Below are 20,535 nucleotides of genomic sequence, written 5' to 3'. Positions count from 1 at the left end.
TCCTATGTACTAGGAAAAAAATAGTTACGTAGTACAAGCACCAGCTAAACCAGTCCAGGATAACCTCCAGTTTTCCCTTTGGGTTGAATTCACATAGGTCAAAATTGCTGCAAATTTTACCCGCTCAATTATGTTGCATGAGCTGTATGAATGACCCATGCTAGATGCCTAGTTTACCATTATAGCTGTAGGAAAAAACGAGGTACCAAATTCTGATGGATGGGTAGGTAGGTCAAATGGCTAAATCAGGCAATGGCTAAAAGCATATGGGTACATGTAGCAAGCAATTTTTTGCCCCCCCACCCCCACCCCACGTGGCCGAACGACACACACTAACAGACATACACTTACAGACACACACTACAGATATATACTTACAGACATACACTTACAGACACACACTAACAGACATACACTACAGATATACACTACAGATATACACTTACAGACATACACTACAGGCATACACTACAGACATACACTACAGACATACACTTACAGACACACACTACAGACATACACTACAGACATACACTACAGACATACACTTACAGACACACACTACAGACATACACTACAGACACACACTACAGACATACACTTACAGACATACACTACAGACACACACTACAGACACACACTACAGACATACACTACAGACATACACTTACAGACACACACTACAGACATACACTTACAGACACACACTACAGACATACACTTACAGACATACACTTACAGACACACACTACAGACATACACTTACAGACACACACTACAGACATACACTTACAGACACAAACTACAGACATACACTTACAGACACACACTACAGACATACACTACAGACATACACTACAGACATACACTTACAGACATACACTTACAGACACACACTACAGACATACACTTACAGACACACACTACAGACATACACTTACAGACACACACTACAGACATACACTACAGACATACACTACAGACATACACTTACAGACACACACTACAGACATACACTTACAGACATACACTACAGACATACACTTACAGACACACACTACAGACATACACTTACAGACACACACTACAGACATACACTTACAGACACACACTACAGACATACACTTACAGACACCCACTACAGACATACACTACAGACATACACTACAGACATACACTTACAGACACACACTACAGACACACACTACAGACATAGACGACAGACATACACTACAGACATACACTTACAGACATACACTTACAGACACACACTACAGACACACACTACAGACATAGACGACAGACATACACTACAGACATACACTTACAGACATTTACAGACACACACTACAGACATACACTACAGACATACACTACAGACACACACTACAGACATACACTTACAGACACACACTACAGACACACACTACAGACACACACTACAGACATACACTTACAGACACACACTACAGACACACACTACAGACACACACTACAGACATACACTTACAGACATACACTACAGACATACACTTACAGACATACACTTACAGACATACACTAACAGACACACACTTGCAGACACACACTACAGACACACACTACAGACATAAACTTACAGACACACACTACAGACACACACTACAGACACACACTACAGACACACACTACAGACATACACTTACAGACATACACTACAGACATACACTTACAGACATACACTTACAGACATACACTAACAGACATACACTACAGACATACACTACAGACATACACTTACAGACATACACTTACAGACATACACTAACAGACATACACTACAGACATACACTTACAGACACACACTACAGACACACACTACAGACACACACTACAGACACACACAACAGACACACACTACAGACATACACTACAGACATACACTTACAGACATACACTAACAGACATACACTTACAGACACACACTACAGACATACACTTACAGACACACACTACAGATATACACTACAGACACACTACAGATATACACTACAGACACACACTACAGATATACACTACAGACACACACAACAGATATACACTACAGACACACACTACAGACATACACTACAGACACACACTACAGACACACACTACAGATATACACTACAGACACACACTAACAGACACACACTACAGATATACACTACAGACACACACTACAGATATACACTACAGACACACACTACAGACACACACTACAGACATACACTTACAGACACACTCACCTGGCCGTCCGTGGTTTCTTCTTTCCTGCGGCGGCCGGGACTGACATGTTACGTCGTTGATGTCCTTCTGTGTGTGTCTGCGGAGGAACGTCACTTGCGCCACGTCCCCTGTCAATCCCAGCCACAGGCTCACTGTTTCAAAGGCCTCGGTGCCGCTTTAGAACAGTGAGTCGCAGTGCAGCGGTAGGGCCGGCCCTGTCTGGACCAGCGGCAGCGGCTAGCTGCTTTAACATGGGGCTAAAAGGCTTGCTGCTTTGGGCCCCCAGGAATGACAGGTCCCAGGGCAGCTGCCCCTTTTGCCCCAACGTGGGTACATGACAGAAATGGCAGTCACAAAGACTAAATTTGATATGCACCTTTGCATCAATCTGGGGATTCCTTTAAACTTATGAATGTGGTAGGCACATAAACTGAGAAGAGATCAGACAGAAATGAGCCAGACCAGGGGAGTGACCAGGTACGGGTGACATTGACATTGGCACCAGGGGTACAGGGTAATATTACACTGCTGCAATCCACTGATCCCCATCAGATATCCCAGCCATAGAGGGGCAAGGTCAGACTCCGAAAATTTTAATTATTCTAACTTCCTTCCTCAGGTCAGGACAAAAATATATGAAACATTTAAAAAAAAATCAACACTGATTGCCATTGTTCTTAGTTTACCCCTTTGTCCATTGCACTTTTGACACTTATTGGGTGCTCCGTTCTGTAAAACCTCTTGTCCACGTATAAGAAGATCACCCACTTTCTACTCTACCCACTGCACAGACTGCACACAATTCTCTGTGTACAGAGGTCCCTCAAGTTACAATATTAATTGGTTCCAGGACGACCATTGTATGTTGAAACCATTGTATGTTGAGACCATAACTCTATGGGAAACCTGGTAATTGGTTCTGAAGCCACCAAAATGTCATCCAAAAATAGGAAAAAGTGATGATTAAAGAAAAATAAGTAGATAACTAATATAGATAAAGCAAATCCTTACATATAAAAGTAAGAAAGATCTGCTGGAGCTGTAAATCACTGTCTGTTTCAGTGTTTCCCAAAGAGGGTGCCTCCAGCTGTTGCAAAACTACATCTCCCAGCATGGAGTTGTAGTTTTGCAACATCTGGAGGCACTCTCTTTGGGAAATACTGGTCTATGTAGAGGAAAGAAGCTTCTTCAGGGTCCTGTACAGAACACGCAATGTCTTAAAAAAAAAGTACAATAAAGTCACCCTCATCTGATGTCCAAAGGAGCAGCTAACTCTGGCACAGGTAATGAGTACAGAACATGTAATACCTCCCTGTACTGTAGGGGGTGCTACCAGACACCAGTCAGTGCATACACTTCAGTAATACAGGTAAAGAGTAGTACAGGACATGTAATACCTCCCTGTACTGTAGGGGGCACTACCAGACAGCAGTCAGTGCATACACTTCAGTAATACAGATAAAGAGTACAGAACATGTTATAACTCCCTGTACTGTAGGGGGCGCTACCAGACACCAGTCAGTCCATACACTTCAGTAATACAGGTAAAGAGTAGTACAGGACATGTAATACCTCCCTGTACTGTAGGGGGCGCTACCAGACACCAGTCAGTGCATACACTTCAGTAATACAGATAAAGAGTACAGAACATGTAATACCTCCCTGTACTGTAGGGGGCGCTACCAGACACCAGTCAGTGCATACAATTTAGGAATACAGGGGTGTTACCAGTGAAATGTCGATTCTGAGTGGTCGGTTCTTCCAGCCCTTGACACGTTTCGCAGATTCCATAGCATTGTATGTTAAGTCTGGTTTCAAGTTGCAATGGTCCAGAAAAGACCATTGTATGTTGAAACTAGTGTATGTTGAGGCCATTGTAAGTTGAGGGATCACTGTATTCAGTAAGGCCAATTCATTTTTCACAGTTTGCCTTTTCCTCACCAGCTGCAGTATAGCATGTAGCACTTATGGCATTTCAGTTATGTTGTCTTTATTCCCTCCCTTATGTACACATCTAAAACTGTCCTTGACTGCCAAAGTGTAATTCCATAAGCAACACCCAGTTACTGTTGTTAGTTTATTTATTTATTTCTGTAAAGCAAGAAGAGAAAGACACAGAGGCCCGAACGCCTTATGGAGATAAAGTTTCCGCATCGGGACAAAGGCCTTGGTACATGCATGGCAAGAATAGTTTGGATTTCTACCATTCTAAATGCAAGATGAAGTAGCGCCTCCTGATCTGAATATTCATCAGTAATGGACACTCGTGAAGTTGGTTTTTGCATCATGCAGTTTAACGCTGATGGCCCTGGAGGCCAAAAAAAAACCCCACAACCTGTAGAGGGTTGTCACTTTCCTTCATTTAAATATTTGTTTAAAGGAATGTAATAGAAAGGGAACATGGGGGACCTAAGTAGCATCTACCACCAACACTTCGTGACAGTTGTTGAAGGAAAAATAGGACCTCAACAATCCTGAAGAATCTAAGGGGCCTCTACCACTGAACTTCACTGATGGTTGTTAGGGGATTTTTTCCAGCCAATAAAACGTTTATGTATGTGGCTCTCTCTATTTAGGTCTTAAAGGGGTACTCTGCCCCTAGGATAGGGGATAAGATGTCTGACCACAGAGATCTCCCTGCTGTTCCCGGCGTTCGTTTAGAGCGTCGGGTGCAGCGCCAGAGGTTCGTGATGCCACGGCCATGCCCCGCTTGTGATGTTAAGGCCACACCCCCTCAATGCAAGTCTATGTAAGGGGGCGTGACGGCCATCACGCCCCCTTCCATAGACTTACATTGAGGGGGCATGGCTATGACGTAACGAGTGGGGCATGACTGTGATATCACGACCGCATTGCATGACTGGCATGGAGTGAAGTCTACTCCGTGCACCGGATGTCTGGGGTGCTACAGTCAAGATCCCCCTTGGATAGGGGATAAGATGTCTATGGGTGGAGTATCCCTTTAAGGCATCATGGTCCTCCTGGCTTATGCCAAAACACCCTTACTGGTCAATGAAGAATGCCATGTGCATGTGCAGTTTCTATGTGGCTAAACTACAGGTTTAGATTAGGTCTGGTTCCAGAGGGTAATTGGGGCCTCCACCAAGGTCATTGCATGGCCCATTATATGTCTATATGACCTTTGGAGTGAGGATGCATAATATTGTGTGGCAACACTTTTGAGATTACAAGTTGTTGTATTTTATTGACCAGACGCCAATAAAGAAATAAGATTTTGTGGCTCCCAAGGAATTGGCTAGAATTTACTGACTTTTTAATCTTCCCCATCTCCTGCCGAGCACCCTGAGGTGAGCGGAGATGATCCTTTGAAGGTCTGGCTATGTGTTGTCATCTGGAATACTTATAATATCAGATCTGTTTTTGGAACCTTGGCCACCACTTTCATCTCTATGTCCACCACACACAATGTCAGACATTATGTGAAAATGAAGATATGTACTATAATAGTATCAGTATGGCGTTTATGGAACTGTCTCAAGTTGACTATGCATCAAAAACAATTATACGGTGCTGGTTGAAAGGATTTTGTCTTCTTCTGGATGGTAAATAAAGATCTGCTTTTAGTTACATCTTAGATACATCAAGATATTTTAGATTTTTGATATATAGAAATTTTTACTTAGATAGTAAGACGCTTGTTTTTGTTTTATGTAGCCAAATATCCCTTGAAGAACTATGGCCAGATATTATATATTGGCAGGGATATAGCAGCAGTTTCTCCCCACACATTAAGCAATTACATTTCAGTAACATGTGTACGCCAGGTGCAGGGAGAACATTCATAGAAAATATTTAAGCAAGAAGGTATAGTAGATAACATGTAATCTTCATGTGTGCTTGTATCTCATACTGTCTTGAGTTAAGACATCAAACAGCTGTTGACTTTACTTTAACAAGACCCATCACCTGGCGCTCTCGTGTTATTGATGCGCTAACTAGTAACTGGCACACTATGCGGTGAGCACAGGAGGGTCTCACCATGATCATTTCTGTGTATGGGTTTATCTATTAAACTATAAATATAGACTATGCTAAGAGTGACTAAACTTACAGATGTTTATGCTTTGACAAAACACTTGCTTTATGCTTTACAAAAAACTTCTTTATGAATTAAAGGGGTTATCTGGATTAAAGAGTACCTGTCATAATCTTGTTACATTGTGTAATCCCCCAGTTCACTGCCCCCATCATGATAAACCACCCCCTGCCTTTATTTTTATTATTTGTTAGTTTTCTACCTTGATATTTCTCTGTATTTTCTGCTCAGTCTCAGTCAGATTCACAGACTGGGAAGGGGGCGTTCCCCAGCAGGCGTGACACCATCTGAAGCCATACAGGGGGAACTTCCTCCCTCACTCTGCTACACACAGCCCAGAGCAGTTCAGTGTGAGATAAGCTATGATTGGCTAAGGCTGCCCCTCTCTCGGTACTACAGACTGCATTTCCTGATTTTGGATTTCTGCCAGGCCAGCAGGAGTCCAAAGTCTGTGCAAGAGATGGGGGAAATGTGCTCTGGACAAGTAGGGAGACACATAGGGGCCGCTTTTTAAAACACAAATAAAACATAGAAAACGTAATTTTTTTTTAATCAAAGTGCATTAGAAAGATTTTTTTATTTACCATAAGGAATGCAATAGCAAAATTAGTTTTAATGATAGTGCCCATTTAAGGGTCATCGGGTCCCCCACAGCTTCGGCTACTTTCTACTTCCAAGACGAGCTAACTGCAGTGGCACCCCGCTTCACTTAGTGACTAGCTGACACTAGCAGGCCGTCACTGAAGAGCTTGTCTTGGAAGTAGGAAGTTGACAGAGCTGCTGTGATCAGATTACAGCCGAAGCCCCAAAACCCAAGGTAGGTAAGTATGTTTTGTTTTGTTTGCTCTTTTGTTTTTCATTGCTGCTTCCAGTAAAATATATATTTTTCTTCACATGGATATCTTTTTAGTCACAGGGATGAGCTGTTTTCATTCACATAAATTGCATGTAAACTGATAGTAGCAGCAGGACTGCCCCTCAGCATGCTTCTGACATTATTGATTGTTCTTGCTCCAAGTTTACAACCTGAAGAACAAAGCTTTACGTCCGACAGATGATGTCAGTGGAGAGAAAGACCATGGATTTTTACTGCCAATTCTATCGCTGCAGCCGAGATTGCAGATAGGGGATAAGATGTCTAGGGGCGGAATACCCCTTTAAGGTGGCCATACACTTTTAATAACTGTCGGCCAAGCCACTACCAGAGCTGTTTGACTGTGTCTTTTCCCTCCCCAAAGAGGAAACATAAATGTTTGGTCATACCGAACATTCACATACATGGGCTTGGCCGACAGTTATTAAAAGTGCATGGCCACCTTAAAGGGGTATTCCACCCCTAGACATCTTATCCCCTATCGGCAATCTCAGCTACAGCACCCCAGACATCTGGTGCACAAGTGATCTTCGCTCCATGGCGGATGACTGGTGATGCAGGGCGGAGGCTTGTGATGTCATAGTCACTCCCCCTCAATGCAAGTCTATGAGAGGGGGCTTGGCGGCCGGAAGGTGCGTGGCAGTTATGTCACGAGCCTCCAGCGCTTCACCCGATGCTCTAGACGAACACCGGTTGCAGCAGGAAGATAGCGTGGGTCCTGCCGCTGACATCTTATCCCCTATCATTTGGATAGGGGATAAGATGTCTATGGGAAGAGTACACCTTTAAGGCTTTTAATTGTAACCCTGAAGAGAAAGGTTCAAAGTACTCCACCTGAAGAGCAAGGCTCAGGTGTTTTCTACATAAAAAAAACTAGGCTCCAAGTTCTCCACCTGAAGATTCTCAAGTTCTCCACTAGATCAAAATATTTATCCAAGTTTACCACCTAAAAAACATGGCCCCAGATTCTCCACCTGAGGGACAAGGCTCCAAGTCCTCTACAAGGCTTCAAGTTTGCAAGCTGAAGAACAAGGTTCCAGGTTCAAGACTCCAAACTCCTATATCCGACAAACAAGACAGTGCTATCTAGCGATCTTGGTGAGCATCAGCCATTGTCTATTAGAACTTTTGACTTGGCTGACAAGTCAAAATTTAAGTGCACTTCTCTTCTCAGAAGTCGCTGATCTTCCCACATTGAAAATAGTAAAGAGGGGAAATTCGGCACCAACACTTTTGGGTATCACACATTATTTTGACATTTACAATTTGTTTGAGATGATCCCTACTATCCCCAGTGATCCAGTAAACTTGACGAGAATATCTGCATTTCTGAAGTACTGAGATGTCCGCCATAGCAGCAGGTCAGTATGTGGAACGTAGTTGTGATTTTTTAACAACTGGATGTATACAGAGAAATACAACTTCTATGGTCATGACTTGAAGTTGACCTCATATCCAGCGGTTGGATGCTTGTATGTCTGAACTTTAGTGTACATGCGTTTTACTACTTAAAATGGAAAACTTGTGTCAGCTGAGCATGCTGAGATGGAAATGAATTCATCCGAGAGAAGAACAATGCACGTCTGTTACATGGTTTTGCGACCTTACTGTAGTTTATATCAATAAACTTCCCTATTCCCTACAGATAATACGAGTACGACAGAGAACTGATAATATTTGTATTGGTTTGCATAATTTCTTACTAACAACTTGGCATACAATAAACCTTTGGTGGAACCATATCCAAAAGAATATAGGGATCGAGTGTAAACCATTTGTCTTATATAATACATATAAATTAATAATTCCTAATATTTTCTTTTTACAATATGTATGTTGTAAGCATTATAGTATTATATTTAAGTAGGCTAGTGACTGAACTTACTCATCTTCCTTGAGTGTTGTATGGAGGAAACCACCTTGGTGTTTGGCACAATTTTCCATTGAAGGTTGTTTTCATCTGTCTTTATAGGAACAGGATCAAGTTTCACTGGGGCCTCAAATGTCTTGGTTTCTTCTTCATTTCCAATATCTCCATCTTGGTTGAACCCATTGGAAGACTCATCAGGTTCTTCCTCAACTATTGCCCACACGGCTGTCGTAACCTCAACAAACTGGTTGTTCTTTTCAGATTCTTTGTCCTTATTGTTTTCCACCTCTGGGAACTCATCTGAAGTAGTATTCCAAGATTCATTCCCGCCTGCATTCTGATCCATGAATCCACAGTTTAGACCATGAGCATCCACAGACCCACCTAATATGCCCTGTGAGACTGTATTAGACTTAAGCATCATGGCTTCTTCCTTCCAAATGGCTTTCTAGGCTTAGAGAATTCAGCAAAGGGTGATCCTACGGGAACTCTTCCACATGATCTGCCAATCTTATTTATAAATGGTTAATGGGTCACCTATGTAGGTGTATGTTGTAGTATTTATTCAGTAGCCAGGCGCTTCAATGACAAGCTCGGGGATTAATGCTCCACATATATTTGCAGGTTACTTCATCTTTTCCAGTAAAAAGGATGTGATAACAATTTCATAGAGCAGTTTCCAAATGTAATATTTGTTTTTGGAGATAGGGCGGATGGAGCGAAACACAACCGGCAGTCCACCTAAGGAAACTATGACTTACAAACAAACCAATGTAGGTCTGTCACTGATGGACACTTGTTCCTGTAGCTTCAGTTCTGCTTGGCATGCTTGCTCCTTCCTCTTGGATTTTAACTATTTCCCCTTTCCTGTGACCTAAAATAAAACACAAATCATCAGATTATTAAAATAAAAATTAACCATGTAAAGAATTATCGCACAACTTAACAGTGATAGCATGTAGTCTTCTTAGTGTTTTTAGATGTGGCAAGTGACCGGTAATATCTATAGTATAAATGAAGAATTCTAAGACTAATAAGGTCATTGAAATGGCATTAAAGGGGTACTCTGGTGGAAAAAAAAATTTTTTTAGACTCAACAGGTGCCAGAAAGTTGAACAGATTTGTAAATTCAGGACTTTTCAGTTGCAGTATGCTCCACAGGAAGTTCTTTTCTTTTTAAATTTCCTTTTTGTCTGACCACAGTGCTCCCTGATGACACCTCTGTCCATGTCAGAAACTGTCCAGAGTAGGAGCACATCCCCATAGCAAACCTATCCTGCTCCAGACAGTTCCTGACATGGACAGTGGTGTCAGCAGAGAGCACTATGGTCAGACAGAAAGGAAATTCAGAAAGAAAAGAACTTCCTGTGGAGCATACAGCTAATAAGTACTGGAAGGATTAAGATTTTTTTAAATTGCAGTAAATTACAAATCTGTTTAACTTTCTGGCACCAGTTGATTAAAAAAATTGTTTTCCAGGTGAGTACCCCTTTAAAGGGGTTGTTGCATGCACACAACCACTGTCTATTAACCATTTTTAGGCATATGTATGTTAGCGGGCAGAGATGTAAATTGTAGCTTTTGGGCCCCAATGCAACTACTGGTCTCTTATGGGGCAGAAGTGCTCCATGGGGCCCTTAGGCACCAGAGCCGATGCGACTGCTAACTCTGCACACCCTATAGTTTTTGCCCTGTCACACTCATGCTGTCCATGTTTTACATAGGTGATCAATGTTCTGCTACAGAAGAAATGTCTGGCAAGTCACAACCTCTCCAGGCAAAATCAACAGTTTGCCAGGAAAGCCCAGAGCAACTACTGACTGCCATAAAGTTTGACGTCTTTAGTAATGGCATCATATCTATACAGAGTTAAAGGGAAGGAAGACCATGCAAACCTTCATATGTAGTCTAATAGGCCGTGGTACGCTGCTTAATATGGTACCTTGAGTTCCTTTACCCCTCGGAGCACCAATCCACCCTCCTACTCCTGTAAAATGCCTACTCATGAATATTCATCCTCTGTAGTGACTAGGGTTGCCACCTTTCTTGCCAAAAAATACCGTCCATGCTAATTTGCATACTCAATTATATATGCGTAACATCACAGGATACACATATGCGGGGGAAATTTTGTCCTGGTCTGACCCCTATAACTTTTTTATTTTTTTCATTTTTTGTGCCATGATCTGTAGTTTTTAACAGTACCATTTTTGTTTTGATGTGACTTTTTGATCGTTTTTTTTTTTTTTTTATCTCAGCATGCCCTGATACAGCCTGTAGCCCAGCAGCTGCCCCCAAATGAAAACTACAACTCCCAGCATGTTGGGCTATATAGTAGTATATAATATAGGTAGATGTTTCCCAACCAGGAGTGCCTCCAGCTGTTGCAAAACTACAACTCCCAGCATGTTGGACTATATAGTAGTATATAGTATAGGTCACTGTTTCCCAACCAGGGGAGCCTCCAGCTGTTGCAAAACTACAACTCCCAGCATGTTGGACTATATAGTAGTATATAGTATAGGTCAGTGTTTCCCAACCAGGGGTTTCTCCAGAGGTTGCAAAACTACAACTCCCAGCATATTGGACTATATAGTTGCATATAGTATAGGTCAATGTATCCCAACCAGGGGCGCCTCCAGCTGTTGCAAAAACTACAACTCTCAGCATGCCCGGACAGCCGTTGGCTGTCCGGGCATGCTGGGAATTGTAGTTTTGCTAAGCTGGAGGTGCTCTGGTTGGGAAACACTGGTATAGTATATGGTGCAACATTCCGGGAGTTGGAGGATTGGTTGGATAAATACTGGCTAGTGCATTGCCGTTATTTTTAATATAAAAATACCGGCAAGGGGTGCCAAAATACCGGCTGTGCTGGTAAAATACCTTCCAGGTGGCAACCCTAGTGCTCGCAGAGAATTCAGATGGGGCCACGAGCCACCACACGGGATGAATATCCTGAAGGCTTTGAAGACCAAAAGTCTTTTTTTGTGCTGCAGACTAAGGGTGCGTTCACACGCTCTCTGTTTTTGCGGGTTTTCCGCAGCGTATTTGAAAGGGGCGGGCTCTTCTCGGCTGTCCATAGCAGATTGTCCGCGGCGGAATTAACGCTGCGGAAAATCTGCCGCAAGCCCCATTGAAGTCAGTAGGGACTGCGGCGGATTTTCCGCAGCGTAAATTCCGCCGCGGACAATCTGCTATGGACAGCCGAGAAGAGCCCGCCCCTTTCAAATACGCTGCGGAAAACCCGCAAAAACAAAGAGCGTGTGAAGGCACCCTAAAAGAGCATGAATAGCATGAGTCTGATATGAATTTACATTCAATAATTTTGAAGAGCAATTTCTCCCGGGACTACTTTCATGCCTCGATCTGCAGATTTCTTCTCTGGCGTCTATGAAATTGACTGAGAAAGTTAAGTGAGGGGAAAGCTTTGATGCTCCTCAATTTCACCACTTATGGTTAGGAGTGTTTGAAATCCCATTGCCTTGATGCCGTTTGTATAAACAAGAACCCAATTTAGAACAAGGAGCCTTCAAAGCAAAGCATTCTCCAAATTCTCTATGATGGATGAATGGAAAATTGGCTACAGGTACATCACATGCTTTTGAAATCCTTCTTTTTAATAGTCCAAAGGTGGGGGGGGGGGGGGTTTGATTTGGAGAGATGAAACAATATACATGACATAATTTCCAGGTAAAAAGTCCCTTACGTATCAAAAAAATTTTCACACAAAAAAACCCACAAAAACATAAAACATATAAAGAAATATATATAGTGTATTCCTGAGATTTCTTATAGTTGTCAATGGGCTGAACTTGTCCATAGCTTTTACCAGTGTAGAGGATAGCTGTGATGCCCCAATTGGTGTGGAGCCGCTGTGCTACCCAGCTACTTTGGACCAGACTTAGAAGTAGAGTCTAAGCACCCTCTAGGTTTCACCCTTTATTTTTATTACTGTTATTAAATCTATTTATTTATAAAGGGCGCTCGGTTCCAGGGTGATTTACATTTGATAAGAAGTTAAAATACATGACACAAACGTAGGTACAGTGAACATGACACAAAGTAAATGACAGACTGGTATAGAGGGAAAGAGGGCCTTGTCTGTATGAGCTTCCAATTCACCTCTAGCACTCTTCTGCATCCCTAGACATCTTATCCCCTATCCAAAGGATAGGGGATAAGATGTCTAATTGCTGGGGTCCCACTGCTGGGGACCCCCATGATCTCCCTGCTACACCCAGCGTTCGTTTAGAGCGTTGAGTGCAGTGCCGGAGGCTCGTGTCGTCAGCCGTCCCCTCCCATAGACTTGCATTGAAGGGGCATGGCCCGTGACGAGTGGGGCATGACTGTGACGTCATGAGCTTCCGTACCGCATCACCAGTCTTCTGGCACAGAGCGAAGTTCACTCTGTGCACCGGATGTCTGTGGTGTCGCAGCCAGGATCGCACCTTTAGATAGGTGATAAGATATCAAAGGGAGTACCCATTTAACTGCTAGAGGGTATAAGGTGTCTACCACAAAAGTGGTCTAGGTGTGGGTAGCGGCTGACCAAATAGCCAGACAGCTCCATCACCAAGCACCCAGCACACAAGCCGAGTGAGTAGTAGTCTGGCAGACAGTTAGTGGAATCTGGTTCAGGGGCAGGGGCTTAACTATAAAGGGTGCAGAAGTAGCAGTCGCACCGGTGCCCTGGTGCCTATAGGGGGCCCGATGTTTCTTAAAGGGATTGTCTGGACTTTAAAAAAAAGAATCAGCTTTTTTTTCCAGAAATAGTGCTACTTTTCTTCATAGCCTGAGTTTGATATTCCAGCTCAGCCCCATTCATTTGAATACATTTGAGCTGCAATAGCTGACACAGCCCATAACAAAAGAAAAGGAAAATAGAAAATCCAAATGTAATCAGTGTTGTTATCATCTCCATCATTGCTGTCTATGTCATTGCCTCCCATACTCATCTGTTACTTATTCGGTGCTGGAAGAGAAGCAGCGGCGTGCATTTAGTATAAAAACACAACAACACAAAATCAGCCCAAAACAGTCATGTAATGGACCTCAGTATAGTTTACAAAAGGGTTGCCATCTGGCTTTAGTTTATATTAACATTGAGCTAGATGAGGTCAGAGAGGAATTCTGGGAAGGTGGGAGCTTCTCTCAACCTAAAGAATGACACTTCTGTTCAATAAACTCATTTTTCTATTTTCCTGCTCCTCAAATAGTCTTCTCTGAAAATCAGCTCAGTTTTGTCCTGTGTCTGCAAGACAAACAATACAAGTCTATGATAAGGGGAGGAGGGAACTCCGACAACCAGCTCTGGAAAAACTGCAAATTAGAGATGAAGCCTGCAGAGCAGAAATCTGCTGAAAACTACACTTTACCTGTTATGTAATGGCCAGAAATAGTGCTGCTCCTCATGTACACACACAGGACAGCTTATTCTGAAAAGTTACCTGAAATGACAGGTACTACTGTCTAAGATTTACTGACAGGTACTACTGTCTAAGTTTCACAAGAATTATAGTTATAAACCTTGCCAAGAACAGGACTCCAACGCATTAGGGTGGTCCCAGGCAGCTTCTCCTCGCCCCACCAGCCTTGATTAATAGATCGATCCATATACTCAAACAGAGAGAGACTTATCAATGAAGTCTGGCGGGAGGGGAGAAGCCATCACGTATCGCCCCAATGACTCTGAGCCCAGTTGCTGGTAGGTTTTATGACTCCCCAGAAATATTGAAGCATTTTAAAATGAATTGTATGTGCCATCATGTGACTGAGGGGCCTTTGGACCCTTTCACATTCTAGGGATCAGTTGTAACAGCATCGGCTGCATCCCCTGTAGCTAAACCTCTGTAGTATTGACCATGTGGACAAGATAGGTGGAGTTCCTAGTCACATGATGATTCCTAATATGTCAAAACTATGCATGTATTTTTTAAAGGGGTCATCCAGATTAGATATCTCCTTTTCATACAGCCTTTTAGTGTATTCTGAGTGTATAGAGGGGGGTTTCTTGTTCAGGATCCTCATCTCTTGGCTAGAGTGGAAAGTGGTTACAGACAGCGTCCCTCACTCTGGAGGACCTGTCCTGTCCTGCATTAAAGGGGTACTCCGGCCCTAAGACATTTTATCCCCTATCCAAAGGACGTCACGCCCCCTACCTAGGCTGTCATGCCCCCTCCATAGGCTTGCAGTGAAGGGGTGGAGCGTGACGTCACACGAGGGAGGAGCCGTGAAGTCACAATGCTCCGTCCCCGTGATCGCCAGTAATCAGACCCGGAACGAGCATGCTCCGGGGGCTGATTCGAACAGGGTGCGGTGTGGAAGATCACGGGGGTCCCCAGCGGCGGAACCCCCGCGATCAGGCATCTTATCCCCTATACTTTGGATAGGGGATAAGATGTATTAGGGCCGGAGTAGCCCTTTAAAGAGAGAACTCATTAATGGTAATAGGCACTGTGTAATGCTTCATTTCTCCTGTGGTGGCGCTGCAGGAAAACTGAACACTAACTTTCAGGTTTCCCCACAGTAATTGCTAGAGATTCTAATAGGTGTATAATAAGAAAGACAAAAATAGGAGGCACTAATATAGCTGAGTCTCAATGTGCAATATAAAGGAAGTCTGTGGAATAAACGGTACAAAAAAATGCTGAGAACAATACGGTGGTGCCTGGACATATAGGCAAATAAACGAAGAAAATGAATCTGGCAACTCACCGCAACTAAAGGTGATTCAGCGTGGTGCGGCCGCCATGGGTGTCCGGGATGGTCCGGGAAGCTCCGAGGCGACGAACCGGTAGGTTTCCTGCAACAGCACTTCTTCCGGCCTCAATGAAGTGCTGTTGCACGAAACCTACCGGTTCTTCGCCTCTGAGCTTCCCGCACCATTTTGGACACCCATGGCGGGGTGTAACTATCTTTTTACAGTATCAAGAGAAACAAGTTGTCTTTTCAGGAGAATGCTTGTCCACATGCCCTATAGTGCATACAGGTATAACTCCTAACCCAGGATCTCCTCTTCCACCGCCTTTAAAATGGGTTCCATGTAGCTGATCATTGGAATTCTGGGAACCATTAGATTACCATTCTGGGAACCAAAGATTGCCTTCTCTTGTTGATTGATGGGGAAACTAACTGATAGTACCCCTACCAAGCCTCAGAATAAAGGGGGCCCCAGCTGTACAGGATACTACAAAGCAACACAATTCACTTGAATGGAGCAGTCCCCTGCACGTAGACCTAGGCCAGAGCAGATGTGCCGGAAAAATAACCGATCCCCTTGGTTCTCAGAAGGTTAGACCTCCATGGATCTTATTGCTATAAGATAGTGATGTCATACCATTACATCATGGGAATATGATATCACTGTTCCTTGCAGTGTTGCTATGTGTACATCTGGCCATCTGCAGACATATGATAGGATCCCACCAATGTAGTCAATTACCTAATTCCTGTGCAAACATGGCCTGACATGTGCCGGTCTCGGCCCAGGGAATCAATAATTGGTGCAGGTCAAGATATTTGCATGGAATTGGGGCTCATTCATTTTATTTGTCTGGCTTGAAAGAAATTATTTGTGAATGTGTATATTTAAACAGATGGCAAATTGGGCTGATCAGACACAGGGGATGCCCGCTCAGGTTACAATTCCCATTTTCCAGGAATGTTAAATCTGTCAGGTCTGTTTTTTTTGTTTCTAACATAACAATTTCATCCTGAATGTAACCCCTCGGTCACCAGAGGGGACAACCTATGCCCAAAAGAGAGTTCTGTAAAAAGTGTGAACCTGGCCCCCTGTAGTGTCCTAAGGGTTAAATTTCGCAGCCACCTAGTATTGCTGTTTTAAACCAGTCTCCCTGTCTTTTCCTGATCCTATTCCTGTTCGCTAACACTAGAGCCTTACCCTCAGGCATGAATAAAATGGCTGAGTCAGAGTTCACCAATTTAAGGCATGCGTCAACTCGTGGAAAGGAGTCACACAGGAGATGTGCTATGTCATCAGGCTCGTAACTCTGTTTGGGTTAGGAAATCTATAGAACAGAAGCCTGCAAATCAGTGACGCTTCTCTTTTTTAATCCTAGAATGAATGGACATAAGAAAACAGCATACAGATCTGTATAGAAATGTTATTCTTCTTAAAGGGCCCCTGTCATAAAAACAAAAAACGAAAAAACTTTTGACTTTACCACAGCAAACATGGTACCTGAGATGAGCGGGAAAATATGCCCTAAATACATTTCAAAAATAGTATTTTGACCATGTATTCAGCATTTTTAATTGCAGTCATGGACACCAATTGGCCCCATTCAATGGGAGGAATCGGCATCTCACACCTCCGACATGTTGTTTACGCCGAAATATTTAAACAGCACACTTATAAAAAATGTTCTGCAGTTCACAGTGTGATCTGAAACATGTATTTTCACTGAAAACAATCGGTGTGCATTGCAATTGTTTTGTGGAACATATTTTGATGCTTCAGGGGAATCTGTCAGCTTCAAAGTAGGTGCAGAGCTACAGACCGCAGCAGTAAGGGCAAAGGAAGATAAAACAGACCGTACTGTTGTTTACAATGATGTCTGTTTCTATACCTATAACGCAGCTCTTTTCTAATATAGCAGTTGGAGAGGCGGGCTGAGCTGTAGGGGCATGCCTCCTGCCCACTCTGCTGAACCCTGTATATCAATCGTGTTGGGCAAGGTAGGGAGGAGGCGTTCTGCTGCGGCCTGTGGAAGAGATGGCACCAGGATGCCCTTTGGAAAAAGAAAAGCTGGCAAAGGCAGTGTGATGGACAATATTCTGCTGGGAAGCCTTTGATCCGGGCACCATGTAGATGTTACATGTACCACCTACCTAAACATTGTTGTGAACCAAGTTCATCCTTCCATGGTAGGTGTGTTCCCTAAAGGCAGTGTCCTCTTTCAACCGGATCATGCCCCATCCACACTGCAAAAAATATGCAAGAATTGTTTAAGGAACAAGGTGAAGGTTAAGGTGGTGATGACTTGGCCTCCAAATTCTTCAGATCTCAATCCAATCGGGCATCTGTGGGATGTGCTGGAAAAGGAGGCCCCACCTGATAATTTTTAGGACCTAAAGGATTTTTTTGGTGCCAGATATCACAAGACACATTCAGAGGTCTTAGAGAGTCCTTGCCTCGATGGGTCAGACAAGAGGAACAAGAGAGCCTATATATTATAAGGCATGTCTACGATCCGAAAGGTGCCAGACTACCATGGTATTGGCTTCCATGGATATGTCTTAAAATACAGTGCTGTTCTTTTTACTTTGAATTATATGGCTGAACTCTCCCAGCTGTCCATGCATGAGTCCAAGAAGGGTAAGAACCAGTGTGTTATATTTATTTAACAAGGTGGTATTAATGCTAAGCAGAGATAAAAATAGTTGAAAATATAGTTCTCAGCCCATTAATGTAAATGTATGTGACATGTAAGAGATAGGCATATGCTATTCATTTTAAGTGCTAGATTTTAGGTACAGAATTAAACATAAATTGCTGATACATTCATATAGCATTTTGTATGTTACGAAAATGTATCGCCATGTTATTTATCCTAAGACAATAAATTTGTCTACACCTATGCAGAAGTGAAGGTCAGCAGGTAACACATGATACACTTTATAACCATATCACCATGAATCTGTCAAATGTTACACAGAACTTTGGATTTAAAGAACCTCTGCCCCGGGTTTGGATTCTTGAGGGACATAAACATGATAGGATGACCTCAATGGAAAGAGAAATCAAACAAGGATGACTTAAAGGGGTTCTCCACCATGAGGTGATTTTAGTATGTACCTGGCAGACAGTAATGGACATGCTTAGGAAGGATCTGCGCTTGTCTTGGGGCTAAATGGCTATGTTGTGAGATTACCAGAACACTGTGGCTAGCTTTTTGTGAACTGGTATTTCCTGTTTTAGTTTTCTTTTTTTGACTACAAATCCCATAATTCCATTTTCCTCCTTCCCACACATCAGCCACACCACCCGTTGAAACATAAATGAGCTGCATCCATTCAAAAGACCTGTTGTTTTCAATCAGGGTGCCTACAGATGTTGCATTAGTTGCAGATTGATCTCTCTCCCACCAAGCGATCGGTCCACCCATTGAAGCAGACAGGCTCCCTGTCATCAGCTGACTAGTGAGTCAGGTCTCGACCGCATTGCAACCTGAGAAAAATCCAAGACAGCAGTCATTTTGGATGCTGGTAAAAATAAATATTGGGGTGACAATCACATAAGAATTGTGAGAAAACCGTCACACACAGGTACAGACACTATATTATGAACTACACTAACTTTACAGCCGCTGTAGCATAGTCAAATAAAAAAAAGTCCTGGAATACCCCTTTAAGGATTGACCACAGGTTTTCAATGGGATTGAGATCTGGCCATGGACCCAAATTTCAATGTATTGTTCACCGAGCCACAGTTATCACTTTTGAACATGTGACATGGTGTTCCATCATGCTGGAAAAAGCAATGTTCATCACCAAAGTGAATGGTTGGAGAAGTTGTATTTGGAATATGTTTAGAGGCTGATCTCCCAGGGACTACATTCTGAAAGTGGTTGTCTCTGATAAGGGGTTTGTCTTTGAATTCAATCAGCATTATGAAATGCTTAGTCTTTCCATGTGATGACACTTTCAAGTCCCAAGTCCCACAATAAAACAGTATACATTTGTAAATGTACCGCACATAGGGGGGGGGATTTATCAAAACCTGTTTAGAGAAAGAGTGGTGCAGTTGCCCATAGCAACCAATCAGATGGCTTCTTTCAATTTTTAGAGGCCCTTTTAAAAATGAAAGAAGCAATCTGATTGTGCAACTGCACGACTCTTCCTCCACACAGGTTTTGATAAATCTCCCCTATAGTCATGTTTATGGCACATAGAAATGAATGAGTTCAGCAGGGACATGCTGTGGTATATGTCGGCATCCCATTCTCCTAGGTTGCCAACATATAACAAAGACTTCCATATCAACCACATGAACCTAGCCTTATGCTGGGTTAACAGATTACTGTAGTGCCCAGTCCAAAGTAGACAACCTCATTAAAGGGGTACTCCACTGGCCAGCGTTCGAAAGTAAATGTTCCAAACGCTGTTTTGGCGCTGCGGGGGTCGGCCAAGCCCCTCGTGACATCACAGCTATGCCCCCTCAATGCAAGTCTATGGGAGGGGGCATGACGGCCGTCATGCCCCCTCCCATAGACTTGCATTGAGTGGGAGTGGCCATGACATCACGAGGGGCGTGGCCGACCCCCGCAGCGCAAAAACAGTGTTTGGAACTTTTACTTCTGAATGCTGACCAGTGGAGTACCCCTTTAACACCCATTTCTGCCATGAAGCACACACTGTGGCCAGTTCTATCCAGTATAGGAATGGTAGAGAAGACATACCCTCCAATAATCCAGTTTTCTGCGGGAATGTCAGATGAATGGAACCATAAAGAGGTAGGGATTGTAT

At 43.1% G+C, this 20,535-nt stretch overlaps 1 protein-coding gene and 1 long non-coding RNA gene across 7 annotated transcripts in view; one reads left to right on the top strand and one right to left on the bottom strand.

The window, feature by feature from the left end:
* The window catches only part of SYNPO (synaptopodin), a 143,360-nt gene that overhangs the window by 82,530 nt on the left and 40,295 nt on the right, over positions 1–20,535 (bottom strand). For 3 of the 5 annotated variants that reach the window (XM_056516899.1, XM_056516901.1, XM_056516898.1), the window contains one exon: positions 9,064–9,922. In XM_056516899.1, the coding sequence (XP_056372874.1) occupies positions 9,064–9,472 (409 nt within the window). In that variant the 5' untranslated portion in view covers positions 9,473–9,922. Of the gene's footprint in view, positions 1–9,063; positions 10,015–17,898; positions 17,975–20,535 lie in introns of those variants that run through there. The other 2 variants (XM_056516902.1, XM_056516900.1) reach the window with 2 other exon arrangements.
* The window catches only part of LOC130267329 (uncharacterized), a 100,623-nt gene that overhangs the window by 69,274 nt on the left and 10,814 nt on the right, over positions 1–20,535 (top strand). The window contains exon 4 of one of the 2 annotated variants that reach the window (XR_008843145.1): positions 9,151–9,287. The exons of the other annotated variant lie outside the window; for it this stretch is intronic. This is a non-coding gene — a long non-coding RNA (uncharacterized LOC130267329). Of the gene's footprint in view, positions 1–9,150; positions 9,288–20,535 lie in introns of those variants that run through there. 2 annotated transcript variants of the gene reach the window in all.

The sequence above is a fragment of the Hyla sarda genome, chromosome 4 (genome assembly GCF_029499605.1).
Source record: "Hyla sarda isolate aHylSar1 chromosome 4, aHylSar1.hap1, whole genome shotgun sequence".
Taxonomy (NCBI): Eukaryota; Metazoa; Chordata; class Amphibia; order Anura; family Hylidae; genus Hyla; species Hyla sarda.
Note: the sequence above shows the minus strand (reverse complement) of the source record. Positions and strands in the feature narration are given on the sequence as shown.